Genomic DNA, 13,676 nt, shown 5'->3' on the forward strand with positions numbered 1-13,676 from the left:
GGACTGAGATGCACTATCAATGTTGTGCAGGGAAGCTTGCACAGCACCTGTCCTTTTTAAAAACAAAAAAACAAAAACAAAAAACTTTTGTGTCTCTCACCTTTTCTTGTCCACTAAATTCACTCGAAAAGTTGGGGAGGATGGGAGAAGGAGTTTTTACTTCCCTTCCACCCCTGGGCCTGGATTTCTTTTTTCTCTGAGATTTCTCTTTTTTTTTTTTTTTTTTTAAATTAATTAGTGTTTTTGAAGAGGAAAAAACCATCTGTCTGGAAAGTGAGACTGAAGTGCTCTGGTAACAGCAGGTGTATTTATGTTCTACAGAAGGCTGCAAGTCAAAGCTTATTCCTTGAACTCTTCATGTGAAATTATTTTCTGCTAGCGTAGCTCTAACTGCCTTTCTACAGGTTCCCACAAAGCATAAGGCACAGGATTAACCTTTAGAAATTAAGAATAGTACTTTCAACCACATGCAGTTTTCTGGGACCCCTGTTTATTAGCCTCATGCCTGTATTAATACAGCTTATAGTTTGCTTTTGATTCCCTCACTGGATCCAACATGTGGTTTATGATAATCCAATTTAAGAGGGTTCAGCCAATCAGTTATTTGTATGGTGGTAGCAATTTCCTTCAGTCACAGCTAAGTAACTACAAGCTGCAGACATCCTAACACTTTTAATCTGTCCCTGATGATAGTTGTGACCTACATCAGTTTTTGCTCCATTTTACATTAGGAACCCTTGTTTTTACATTTCTTCAGAAAACAGTTATCTCAGCCCCTGTAGTGATTTTTTTTTTCCAATCTTACTTTCACTTTAATTACATTTTTCACTAACATGATATATAGCATTCCAGTCCTGTTCATGCCACACTTCATACAGGTCTGAGAAACTCTCAGCTCACTTCATTTTGGGACGGTAGCTTCTAAGCTGAGCTCCTCCAAGGCCGGTCTATACTGGGAACACTTTCTAACCAGTTTTAAAGCCAGTGCAGCTAAACAGACTTTACGCACTGTATAGAGCCAGAATGTAGGCCTGGTATTAAGGCAGCCAGACCAGCTTTTATGACACCAAGGAAATCTAAGTCTCATTTCTTAGGGTGTGTATAGCCATTTCCTAGTTTTAGTTCTTTCCATGGAAATTCTTAGACTAAATCCACATCAAACTAATAAAGCTGTGTATTAAATTTCCTTCTGAAGCATGAACACCCCATAAGCCTGTTTGACTCTCCCCTCCATAGAACTTTTGATGAAAATCCTGGCCGGGGGCAGTGGGATAGTCACTTGCTTCAGGGAGCCCCCTTACTGAAAGAGAAGCGACTCTGGGGCTAATCCAGCCCTTCAGTCAAAGCAATAGGCCCTTTGTTCCCTAATCTCAACAGTTTGGTTCAGTGATCAAGTTACTCTGTAACCAGCTGTATGGCTTGTGATGGGGTTTGATGAAAGGTCAAAGAGCGAGGCCCCATATAATTAATGTATATCAGGAGGGGAGCGAAGAGAAGGACAAGGTAAGGGTCAGGTTTCAGGACATATGTGAACTTGCTTGTCCAAGTGAAATTTTACAGTACACAGTGCCCCTGCTGAAAATAGATTCTCCACCATCTGATGGTGGTTAGATGGCCTGGGTCAGGGGTTCCCAATCTCTCTGAACTGGAAGACTGTCTGCAGACTCACTCCCTCTTCATTCACAGTCTCTTACCAGCCTTGTAGCAACTATGGCAATTGCTTACATGGAAAGGGGATATTAGGAGAGCATCTGTTTTGTTTTAACTGAAGGTAACAAATGTTCTTTTTGAGAATCCTACTTTCTTTGTTTTTTGCTCTTCATTTCAGTTCTTCATCCCTCTTTCTGGTCTGGTTCTTCCTCTTCCCCAATCCCTACCCCACCTCTACTGCCTTTCCCCAACTTCTATCCCTACCTCTGCTGAGAATGTCTCCTTTTCCTCTACCACACAGGCTTCTCTTCCAGCTGGTACCTTTCCTTCTCATGGTCCCCTGGATGTACTACCTGGCTGCCTCATTCCCTTCTCTCCAGGACATTCCTCACTTGCTGGTGGCTGGCTCATACTCCTTTTCTGCTGTTACAATACTTCAGGCTCTTCTTTGCAATGAAGACCCTGAACTGTGCATAAGCTGCTGAAAACAAGGAGGACCACTATTCCCAGTAGTCCACAAGCCTTCATCTGGGAATCACTGGCCTATGTGAAATGAGTTTGCTGGGGATGTAGGGGGCAAATGCTTACTCCAGTTCAGTGGATAGGTGTCCACATCACATCATCCCACCAGACTGACACCTCTTGGCAATTTCCATTCATCTGTTTAATAGATGAATAGAGAAAAATATTTGGATTGTGTGCATTTGTTTGTGATCCAATCTTTAGTGCTATCAGGACAAGGACACTCATCTCTAGTATTCTCAGCTCCCATATAGCTTTCCCTCCCAAACACACTTATCTCCCTGAGTGGACAGTCTCTAGCAACTCAGCTCAGACCTACTTCCTGGAAGTCCCCGACTTTTGATGAGGAGTATCCATGTAATGGTTATGGAGATATTGGAACAGCAACACTTAAATATATAGATTCTTTAGTAAATTTGTTCAGCCATATAAAGCCACTCTTGCTCCCATTGAAAATAATGGCAAAACTAACTGGTGAAGAATCTAGCCCTAAGGTACTGGCACCAGTTTGGAACTTTACCTGTAATTTTTAAAAAGAAAAAAATGGCCAAAAAGAAATGGCTATTGCATAATTTAAGACAATAAAAATATTTCTTTTTTTTTTTTATTCCAAGGGAAACAAGTTAAGCAACCATCCCTTTAGAGCATTTTCAACCTAAACATTATAGCACTGAGAGAACTAGAAAGTGAACCATGTGTACTGTAAAGACTCAGAAACCAGAAGGCAAATAAAAAAAGAGTGAGTTTGGCTTAAAAACGAAATCTAATGATATTTTGGGGGGGTCTGATCTGACTGATGATTTTTGAACCCTTGTGGCTGGTAATACTCCGCATTTTATGATGCAAATGCATTAGATATTAAAAAAAAAAAAAGTTTCAGACTGAGTAATCTACAGTGCTGCTTGTAACATAAAGAATGTTTATAAAGCTAATACAATTTAAACCAGTGTCCTTTCTATGCAGTTTTGGAGAGGGGAAGTGGAGTTGCACTTGTGAGGTTACGTATTGATAGCCTGATCCCATGGAAACTTAACTATATGAGTAAAGTTACTAAGGTGTAAGTGTTTGCAGAATCAGGTCCTTAATAACTGTCAAAGATACTAAAATACCATGTCTTTATGCGAAAGTTCTGCATTCTGTTCAGCCCACCATAGATGCTAGAGATTGCTGGGTTCTAGGAGCATGTGCACATTATCGGGGATTGTACGTCTTTGGTAACAGGCATTTATTTCCACTCTCTGGGTTTCTCACACACAGAGGGGGATAATCATCTGTTGGTGAGTGACATGGCAGACTGTTGCCATGGCAGCATGATGACCTGGTTACAAGTGAGCTGTGGGCCTCTCAGAAAAAAGACACACACACAAAAGCTGAGCAACAAATTAACTAAGCCTTGGTTTTATTTTGAATGCCTGACTGAACATATGAGCAAAGGTCTGTTCATGTACCTGGTAGGCAGGTTCCTATGCAGCCGTTAGAGGGACCAGTTGGATGGCTTCTCACTTGTGTGTACGGAAGAGGGATGCATCTTATAGCATCGAAAAGCCTCTTATACTCTTGTGTTTAATATGGCCATGGGGCTTTGACTCAGCTTCATTTTGAGATATTTGAATGTCAAATCTTTGCCTTTCTGTAGCATATGCAGGAGGTAGCTTGGGCTAATGATGGAAGTACAGGAATGGAGTTGGGAGAGAGGCCTTTTAATCCTGGTTATTCCACTGATTTGCTGTGTGTCTGGGGACAAGTCACTTAATCAACATGACTCAGTTTCCCTATCCATATAATTATTAAGTACTTTCAGATCTTAAAATGGAAGAAGCTCTATGAATGCTAAGTATTATTAATTCCCCTAGGAATGTCAAAGAGCCTTACAAACAAGAGTATATTAAGTCTTACCTCAGCCCCTGTGACTTAGGTGAGTCCAGAGCTGGGTGAAGTGATTCTTGGGTTAGACACAGCAGCTGTTCTACAGTACATAGCAAAGCTACACAACAGGTTAGTACAGGAAGTGAAGACTATCAGTTCACTTTAAGCTGCATGGGATGTTAGGGTGTTAGAATTTTAACTCATCTGAAATTTAACCTGATCACCTCAATCTTACAGAAAGTGCTGTGGAATCTTTAGTGACCACAAGTGGTCATGACCTCAATTTTATATCCATCAGAAGTGCCTAGTTAGAACAGTACTAAGCCAGCTAGCATGATGCCAGAGTATTGGCTTAATACCACTTCAGAGGGAAAAGAAGCCAATAACTTCCTGACTTTTTTCAGGAAGTTTCTTGGAAGTCTCTCATCCAAGTCCTGATCTGGTCCAGTCCTGTTTATCTTGTGGGAGATAATGGTATCACAGCAGGAAGAGTTAAGCCTGCAGGAATTAATAGATGGTTACATATCTAGGATATTCAACAGCATCGGGTAAAGACCCAAGTCTAGGATGACAGATTCCCAAAGGTACACCCAGCAAAAGAGCATGTATGCATTTTGAGCTGTCACCTCCATGCTCATTGGAATCACAAGGTGAGGGATGTTTCCATAAAATTAAGCAATACAGGCAAGGAGGGGGGAAAGTCACAGAAATGCCTATCTTGTGGGTAACAGGGAGGGCATAAAGCAGTTTCCTCCACTGACTCCAGCACAGTGGTCGTCCAGCATTGATTTTGTTCTACATTTAAAGTGTCCCTACTTTGCATGTAGCCCATACTGATAGCTGTCAGAAGCTATTACCATTTTGTGGTGGCTGTGCAGTGGCCTACTGTATGACAAATGTAGTGGTGAATCTCCAGTCTTAGTGGACTTATGTTCGCATCACAAGACCCACCACTACCATTGACACTAAATGGCCTCCATATTGACTTCTCTACCAAGGACTGATGGGCCCTGGAATCAGAACAGGGACAGCATGGGCAGTAGCCAGGCAAGCTTCCATAACATTGCCCTGCTGAACTATTCCATTCTCACCTAGAGCGATTACCTTTACAAGCTGGAGAGGAGTCAGGCTCCATGGCCCATTAAAGCCTTGGCCTCTTGGCTGAGAACACTGAAAATGAAGGGAATTTAGTGTGATATTTTATGCTACCCCTACCAAACATTAAGTTTAGTGTATGTAATTTTGTTTGTTTGCTGTTTGATCATTGAAATGGGGGTACATGCGCACACACCCCTCTCTGCTACCTTCTATCTGAAGATCTGAATATGCTCTACAATAATTAAACTAGGGCTCACAATGCCTCTGTCAAGCAGAAAGTGACATCATTCTCATTTTACAGATGGAGACACTTGGGCCCAGAAGTGTTTAGGACCACATTTTCAAGAAGATGGCACTAATTTTGGGTGATCATCTTGAGATGCCTAAAGCGCAATTTTTCCAAGGGACTAATTTGCAGTTCCCACTAACTTTAATTGCCGTTTACATTTTATCCTGTCACACATCATTTCAGAGAGAAATAGAGCCCATGTGTGACAGGGTTGGTCATAGAGACCCCCTTGGGACTGTCCCCTGATGTCTGAGACTACCTCTGAGCCTGTTTTCCTTGCCAGCCTGGGACTCTAGAACCCTGCCTTGTTGAGCCAGACACACTAGTGTGTTGCAACACAGACCCATGTCTAGTCCACACCTCCAAAGCTGCAGACTTAACTGTAAAGAACTTAGCAGGTCACCTGCCTCCAGCACCCAGACACCCAGCTCCCAGTGGGATCCAAACCCCAAATAAATCCATTTTACTCTGTATAAATCTTATACAGGATAAACTTATAAATTGTCTGCCCTCTATAACACTGATAGAGGGAGATGCACAACTGTTTGCTCCCCTGGCTATTAATCACTTATTCTGGGTTCATTAATAAAAGAGATTTTATTAAGTATAAAAAGTAGGATTTAAGTGGCTTCAAGTAGTAACAGACAGAACAAAGTAAGGCACCAAGCAAAAACAGCAAGTCTAAGATAATATCTCACCCTCAGAGGTGTTCCAGTAAGCTTCTTTCACAGACTAGACTCGACTCCTTCCTAATCTGGGCCCAATCCTTTCCCCAGTACAGTCCTTGTTACTTCCAGCAGACATCTTAGGTGGAAAGCAGGGGATTTCTCATGGCTGCCCCCTCCCCGTCCTGCTCTACCCCTTTTTATAGCTTTGGCAGAAGGTGGGAATCTTTTGTGTCTCTGGGTCCACACCCTTCTAAATGGAAAAATACCAGATTCCAGTATCAGGTGCCATGGTCACATGTCCTGTGAGACCTCATTCTTTATTACCCAGGGGCTGGCCCACACACATACAGGAAGGCTTGCAGGTAAATAAACCATCTACAACCAATTGCCCTAGTCTATGGGAGCCATCAAGATTCTAAACCACCATTAAATGGCCCACACTTTGCATAATTACACTAGGACCTCAGAGTTGTACTTCATATTTTTAGCTTCAGGTACAAGAATGATACATGCATACAAATAGGATGAACACACACCGTAGATTATAAGCTTTGTAATGATATCTTACAAGAGACCTTTTGCATAAAGCATATTCTAGATATATCATATTCATAAGCATATTTCCATAAAGCATATGGAGTGCAATGTCACACTAAGTATCCCTATTCTTAGTTCTGTGTGTAACCCACACACCTCTTGGGTGTGGTGTTCTGTCCCATCTAGTGGCACTGAAACCACTTAGGCCATGGCTACACTTGCAAATTTGCAGCGCTGCAGCAGGGTGTGAAAGCACACCCTCTCCAGCGCTGCAATTTGAAGCGCTGCAAAGCGCCAGTGTGGTCAAAGCCCACGTTATTCCCCACAGGGAGGTGGAGTACGGATAGCGCTGGGAGAGCTCTCTCCCAGCGCTGGCACTTTGACTACACTTAGCACTTCAAAGCGCTGCCGCGGCAGCGCTTTGAAGTGCAAGTGTAGCCATACCCTTAGAGACATAAAATGAGTCTGCTCTATGGCCTTAGCTAACAGCCAATGGGCATTTAGCTCATGCGGTAGAGTCTCATGCACTAAGCTAACCAAAGGGCCCAGGTTTGATCCCGCCTGCCAACAACCAGGGTCTGTTGGTGTTATGTATGCTGAACTACCTGCTACCACCTGTTTCTGCCTCGTGCCTTCATCAGTTAGGAAATACTGGAAGCTTCATATGAGAACATGTTCTTGTGAGGCTTCCAACATTTTTTGCAGACCCAGGGTGGATTAAGATTAAATCGTAGTAACCAGAACTACCAAAAGGCTACTCCAAAACATTGGGGCCTCCTCAGAACAGTCTCTTGCTTCTACCACTCCTCTCCTAGAGGCATTTTTGTCTTCTACTCCTGAGTTATTGATTTTTCTCCCAAGTGAGGCAGCTGACCAGCAGCAAACAGCTGTGCACAGAGCTGTCATCTGCTGCTTCATACTCATTACTTTGTCCAGGCTCCCTGTAGTAATTGGGCCCTGAATTCCAAGGGTCTGGGTTTAATCTCATCCTGTGCAAACCGAAGAGTTTGGGACAAGCCTCCAAGCTTTGGGGAGTTTAGATAAACTGAATCTTTCACAGTTCACCCCTGCTGCATAGAATATATTTGGAAAAGGAGACAGGGAACATGTGAGTCAAGTAGTAGGCCATATTGCAAAAGTATCCACCAATGCCATTGCTGTAGTAAAACAAGAGGGAAGGAAAGGTCCATGTGTTTCCTAGGTGCTGTCTCTGGCCTCCAGGTTTTCCTGGCATGGTGTCAACACTCCAGGGAAAGGTTATGGGAATGGAGCAAGCTCTCGAAAACAGCTCTGTGACCACAAAGGCTCTCCAGGACCCTATCCTACAGCTCTGTGTTTCTCTCCAGTAGGAGGATCAGTCAGTGTGCAAATATTACCTTGGAGAGAGAAAGAGAAAAGGGGAGGAGCTGAGAAAGACTAGCTAAAGCTTGAGAGGGATCAAAGCCAGACAGGCTCTGAAGGAAGGAGTCCTTGACAGTGCTGAATGTTGCCATAGAAGAGGCTAAAGACTTGGGGATGACACTTGAGGAAGGGAAATAAGAGCTGAACTTGATTCAAGCACAAAATGAAGGTTTTATTAGAAGTGATGGGAGTTACAGAACTGAATGTAAACAAATACATCCCTGAAATAAAAAATCCACTCATTTTAGGAGAGAACAGATGTAAACCTTCCCCTGAAGCATCTCTGAAAACCTAAACCCAGCACCTTTGTATTAGAGCATTGGAATCAGGAAATTAAATTGATTAGAATACGCTGAGTACATTTCTCAGATCTGAGAAAGAGCTCTGTGTAGCTGGAAAGCTTGTCTCTCTCACCAACAGAAGTTGGTCCTATAAAAGTTATTACCTCACCCACCTTATCTCTCTAGGATACTGTGGAGCAGATTCATCCCTGTGCTGCCACAGAAGGGGTGGAGGTAGTTTGTGTCTCTTCTATTTAGAGGGTTACGAGAGTGCTTAATTTGTGCCAGGACTTGCGAAGGCTGAGCCCCAGCTCCTCTGGGCTTGTTGAGTCAGTTATGAAAGTTAAAAAAAAAAAAAAAATTTGCTTGAGCCCTGGCACCTCTTTCATTGAAAATTAAGTACTGGTTATGAGGCAGGGATGGGATGGGGAGGGGGGTATGGCCGTGGTGAGGGCAATCCTGAGGGCTGCCCTAAATTGTGTCCCTGACTGGGTTTTTGAAGAACACAGTCACTGGGATACAGATCTGCCTAGGTTTTTGTGCCTAGGTTATGCCCCATCCCATTTTACACCCAACATATTTTGGGCTGCTGCAGAGACAGCACAGCGGTGGCAGAGCCCGATCTGTGCCTGGCACAGGGCCTCTTTACAGTTGGGTTATGCACTGATAAACCTTACTCCTGTCCTATCACCAGGGGAGCGATAAACTGAGTCCTCTGTTAATAATTATGTGAATCTGACCATCTGGTTTCACTATCCTAGCTGATTGAAATGCAGAATGGAGAAAATGTAGCATCAATAGCGAAAAGTTAATTACTCAGTAGTCAGTGCTGAACCAATGCTACAGCATGGGGTTAGGATGTGCTGTGCTCCTTACCTACCAACATTTGACAGCTATAAATAGGGATACATGAAGAGAAAAATAGGGACTTTTTTTTAAATGCCATTGAAATTATGGAAGAGTCTTGTAGAATTTAAAAGGGATTAAACCAACAGAATCTTTACAGGCCTTTAGTTGGGGATCTAAAGAAAGTTATTCAAAAAAGTTATAGTATTTAATAGATAGTGAGGTTTTTCTGTGCTTTTTTTTTTTAAAACTAGCCTGTAGAATTCTATAGCAGGGATATAATTAGGCCCCTACCAAATTCATAGCCATGAAAAACGCGTCATGGACCATGAAATCTGGTGTCTCCCTCCCCCCCCACCCACTCCCTGGTGAAATCTGGTCTTTTGTGTGCTTTTACCCTATACTATACAGATTTTACAGGGAGACCGGCGTTTCTCAAATTAAGGGTCCTCATCCAAAAGGGAGTTGCAGGGGAGTTGCAGTACTGCCACCCTTACTTCTGAGCTGCCTTCAGAGCTGGGTGACTGGAGACCTGCGGCTGCTGGCTGGGAGCCTAGGTCTGAAAGCAGAACCACTGCCAGCAATAGTGCAGAAGTAAAGGTGACAATACCATACCATGCCATCCTTTCTTCTGCGCTGCTGCTGGTGGCAGTTCTGCCTTCAGAGCTGGGTTCCTGGCCAGCTCCGCCGCTCTCCAGCTGCCCAGCTCTGAAAGCCCTGCCACCCCAGCAGCAGCACAGGAGTAAGGGTAGCAGTACTGCAACCCCCACTACAATAACCTTGCAACCCCCCACAACTCCTTTTTGGATCAAGACCCCTACAATTTTACCACTGTGAAATTTTAGATTTAAATGGCTGAAATAATGAAATTTACGATTTTTAAAATCCTATGACTGTGGAATTAACCAAAATGGACCATGAATTTGGTAGGGCCCTAGATATAATTCACTATCAAAGTCTATAGAAAGTTTATAGTTTTTGATTAACTCCATAGGGGTTCTATAGTGGTTTGGAATAATAGAGTGAAAAAACCCTATACTTTGTGCTACAAGTAGGGCCTGTAGGGACACCTGGTATGTATGTTAGTTGCTGGGATGCCATGTCTTGGTTGAATTGTCCAAGAGAGGTTCTGACCACTTACAAAGCCTATGATATTTTTGGCAAAAATAGGCCCTACACCAAATTCTAGCTTGGGTAACTGCGTTCTGCCTCTAAATGCTCTTTCCAGTTTAAACTGGATACAGTTGACTTCATATTTTATCTTTACACAGTTATGTAGTGCGTTAAGTAGTTGCTGTGTTTCACTCCAGCTATGGCTGCATTTCAATGAAGGTGAAGTAATTCTTGTATATTCAGGATTAAATTCCATACTCTTTAATCAAGTAGAGACACCCATTGACTTCCCTGGGAGCTTTCCTTCAATTAAGGACCAGTTAGTTAAATTCTTTGGGATGAAAGATACAATAGGAATTTGAGATGCTCACTAACCAGTAGCTTTGAGATTAGAGGCTGCTTTTGTAGATAGACCACAGTATCTATGCGACCTATATAGATCTAGATAGCGTATGGAGCCTACTGGGAGCCATTCCGTGCTGTATTCAGTTTTATTTGCCCCTATTAATGAGTCACTATTTGGAGAAAGCACAGGAAAGAATGATGGGGGATAGCCAGGCTACTTGCTGAGATAACCCACCAAGTATAAATTGCAGAGGCGGAACTGGGGATGTTCCTTTGACCCATGTAATGACTGATGAAGCTCACTAATGAGAAAACAGTTCTTGCAAATCCAAAAGGGGTGGCAGGGTAGGCTGGGGGAGATCAAAGGTCTTTGTTTCCTGGTCAGAGCTGTCCAGTTAACCCGATGAATACCAAAGATCAGAGTTCCTATTAAAGAAACCAGGAGCTTCGGATTAAAAAAAATAATGATTCTGCTCACTGTCAAATCTCTTTTCTGGCTGTGAAGATGCAGGAGCTGGAGCAGAGAGTAATCGAGGCAGAGCAGAGGGCGGAGAATGCAGAGAAACAGGTAAGAGGTTCTCCAACACTGACACTGTTATGAACCCAGCAAGCCTGCACTTTTAACAGTCTCCAAACCACTATAGAGAGAGCACCCAATATTATGGAGCTTCCCTAGGGAGACACTTATTACAGAGCAATTAATTAATATTTCTGGTCCTGCCCCGCTACCCTCCTGCCTGAGTTTCCAGGGTTTCCCTAAAGGACTTAAGCCCAACACATGACACGTGCATTTCAGTTCTGCAACAAAAACGTTTGAAGAATCCTGCAGAGAAGCTGCACCTTTACCTACAGATCTGTGGCATGGAGGCAGTTAAGCCAATGGAGTGACTAACTGTCACACAGTATGTCACAACAGACCACAGAATAGCAGGGGGCTATTGCAGATCAGGATTGAAGTGCAATGTTGGAGCACCATAGAGGATGTAAAACACAGTGCAATACACAGGAGTGCTATTATGAGACTGACTTATTTCCAGCCTCAATCTCATGACATTGCTCGGGATTACAAGATATTATATACCCATGTCACGTTGCAGGGAGGTCAGTATCCACTGTTTCCTGTTTTAGGGGCCTCAGAGTGGAATAGCAGGTGCTGCCACAGGTCAGGATTGAAGTGCATTGGCATAGTTATAAGAGGGAAGCCTGCATTGCACCAGGAGCATCATCTCCTCTCTTCCAGGAGCCCCATATCACTCCAGTGAAGTAACAAAATGGCTTAAATTCCAGTCCCATTAGCCCTCATGTGGGATTCTCTGACCCTGGTGAAGTTTTTCCAACATGATAGCAAGTGTACTATGAAATGTAAACAAGCAACATCTCAACTAGAAACATCCCAACCTCCATGCCATAAAATTATATGGTGTACGAGGTTAATAACTAGCTGGTCCCCGTGCAAAATGTCTGGGTTGCTGATACCATGCTATCAGAGGTTCCTCTCCTCCCCCCTGCTCCCTGTGAACAGCTCATTGTTGAATGCTGAGATGATAATGGCAGAAGTATGTGGGCAGTGGAGTAGAAAAGGACTGAGTATGGGACTGTAACAGAGGTCAGTGGGTGAGACAGGCAGAGAGATTGTCACTATGGCTATTGTTGAGGTCACTAGACCACCAGTGACTTAATTCAAAGGCAATGGCCTTGATTCAGCCTTGCTGACACAGAGATGGCGATTGCGCCCCCTGAACCAGCAGAGCGATGGCATTTACCTCTCCTCTCCAGGTGTTCTGCCAGGACAGCACCGTTGTACATTCCCGCCACAGCTCTGTAGGAAACCCACTAATAGAGGCTGACCCTTCCAGCCGACTCTTCCCACTTCCTGGGAAAAACAAGCCAGTTCTGCACTTCTGGCAGAGTGGAGGTTGTTGGTGGTGTGTGCCACTGTGACCGACCCCTACTGTAGCACACTTTCCACCAGTGAGAGGCCTGCAGCCCACGCTGTACCACCATACACGAGCAGAACCCAGGGGAGTGACTCGGGCCGCAAAGGTTGCTGCCTCTCCAAAAGCACCACCCATATCAATATCCAGAGAGGAGCATCTTTTCAGTAGAAATGCTTTAATTACACCCGACAGCTTTAGGAAGTGGAGCTGCCCCTCTCACAAACAGGTATATTCCGGGTGAATAAGCAGCATTTGTCAAATGAAAGGGGCTCCACATGGAGTTTAGAGTCTTTTGTTTTCTTTCACCCAATGAGACTGGCTGTTTGGATTGCTAATTCAATGGACTCCCACAGCTGCCATCCTCAATTAAAGAAACCACATGTCTGCAGTCCCCACCCTGAGCCTCCAGCACAGTCAGCACTTGGGCATCAGACAGGCAGGAGGGGCCCTCTTTTTTTTTTTTATTATAATCACCCTGAACTCTAATGAAAACACATCTGACTCAGTGAGCTTAGCTTTCTGCCTGGGATGGCGGGTGCCTGCCTTTCTGATTCAGTGCAAGGGAGAAGCAGTTTGCTTCTCTATCTGATGTGGACAGACAAGGGGACAAAACACAGCTTCTGCAAGTCTGAGGTGAGGGCTGCCCAATGGAGCGTAAGCTGCTCTCATGCAGAATCTGCGAAGCAACCTGGTAATTGCCAGCACTCTGCCATGCTGGCCCTAAGTCTTTGCCAAGCCACAGTGGCATTTGGGAAGAGCTGGTTCGAGAATTATTCACAACTCAACTCTTACTGACAAGACAGCAGTACTGGGTATTTGTCCCTCATTACGTGTTGTAATTACCAGGCTGAGTTAAGTTGAGTTTTTCAATGGTAAGGAACTTTACTATCTAAACAAGTTCTTTATAGAATCTTCCATACAAACTAGACTCAGACACTTCACAGGGTTAGATGATGATAACTGCGGGAATTAGGAAATAGGCTTGGGAAAGAAAGTAGTAGTAGCCTCAGAGGGTTGCAAAGAAAACTCGGATTCTAGAGGTAGCTGGATCCTAGAGCACTAAAACTTTGTAATACAAGAGAATTCCCATCTGTTCACATGAACTAGTGTTGGCACAGATGGG

At 43.8% G+C, this 13,676-nt stretch overlaps 1 protein-coding gene across 5 annotated transcripts in view; it reads left to right on the forward strand.

The window, feature by feature from the left end:
* PLEKHH1 (pleckstrin homology, MyTH4 and FERM domain containing H1) overlaps nt 1-13,676 on the forward strand; it is an 88,521-nt gene that overhangs the window by 11,400 nt on the left and 63,445 nt on the right. For all 5 annotated transcript variants that reach the window (XM_045014326.1, XM_045014328.1, XM_045014329.1 and 2 more), the window contains exon 3: nt 11,122-11,184. In XM_045014326.1, coding sequence (XP_044870261.1) covers nt 11,122-11,184 — 63 coding nt within the window. The remainder of the gene's footprint in view (nt 1-11,121; nt 11,185-13,676) is intronic.

The sequence above is a fragment of the Mauremys mutica genome, chromosome 4 (assembly GCF_020497125.1).
Source record: "Mauremys mutica isolate MM-2020 ecotype Southern chromosome 4, ASM2049712v1, whole genome shotgun sequence".
Taxonomy (NCBI): domain Eukaryota; kingdom Metazoa; phylum Chordata; order Testudines; family Geoemydidae; genus Mauremys; species Mauremys mutica.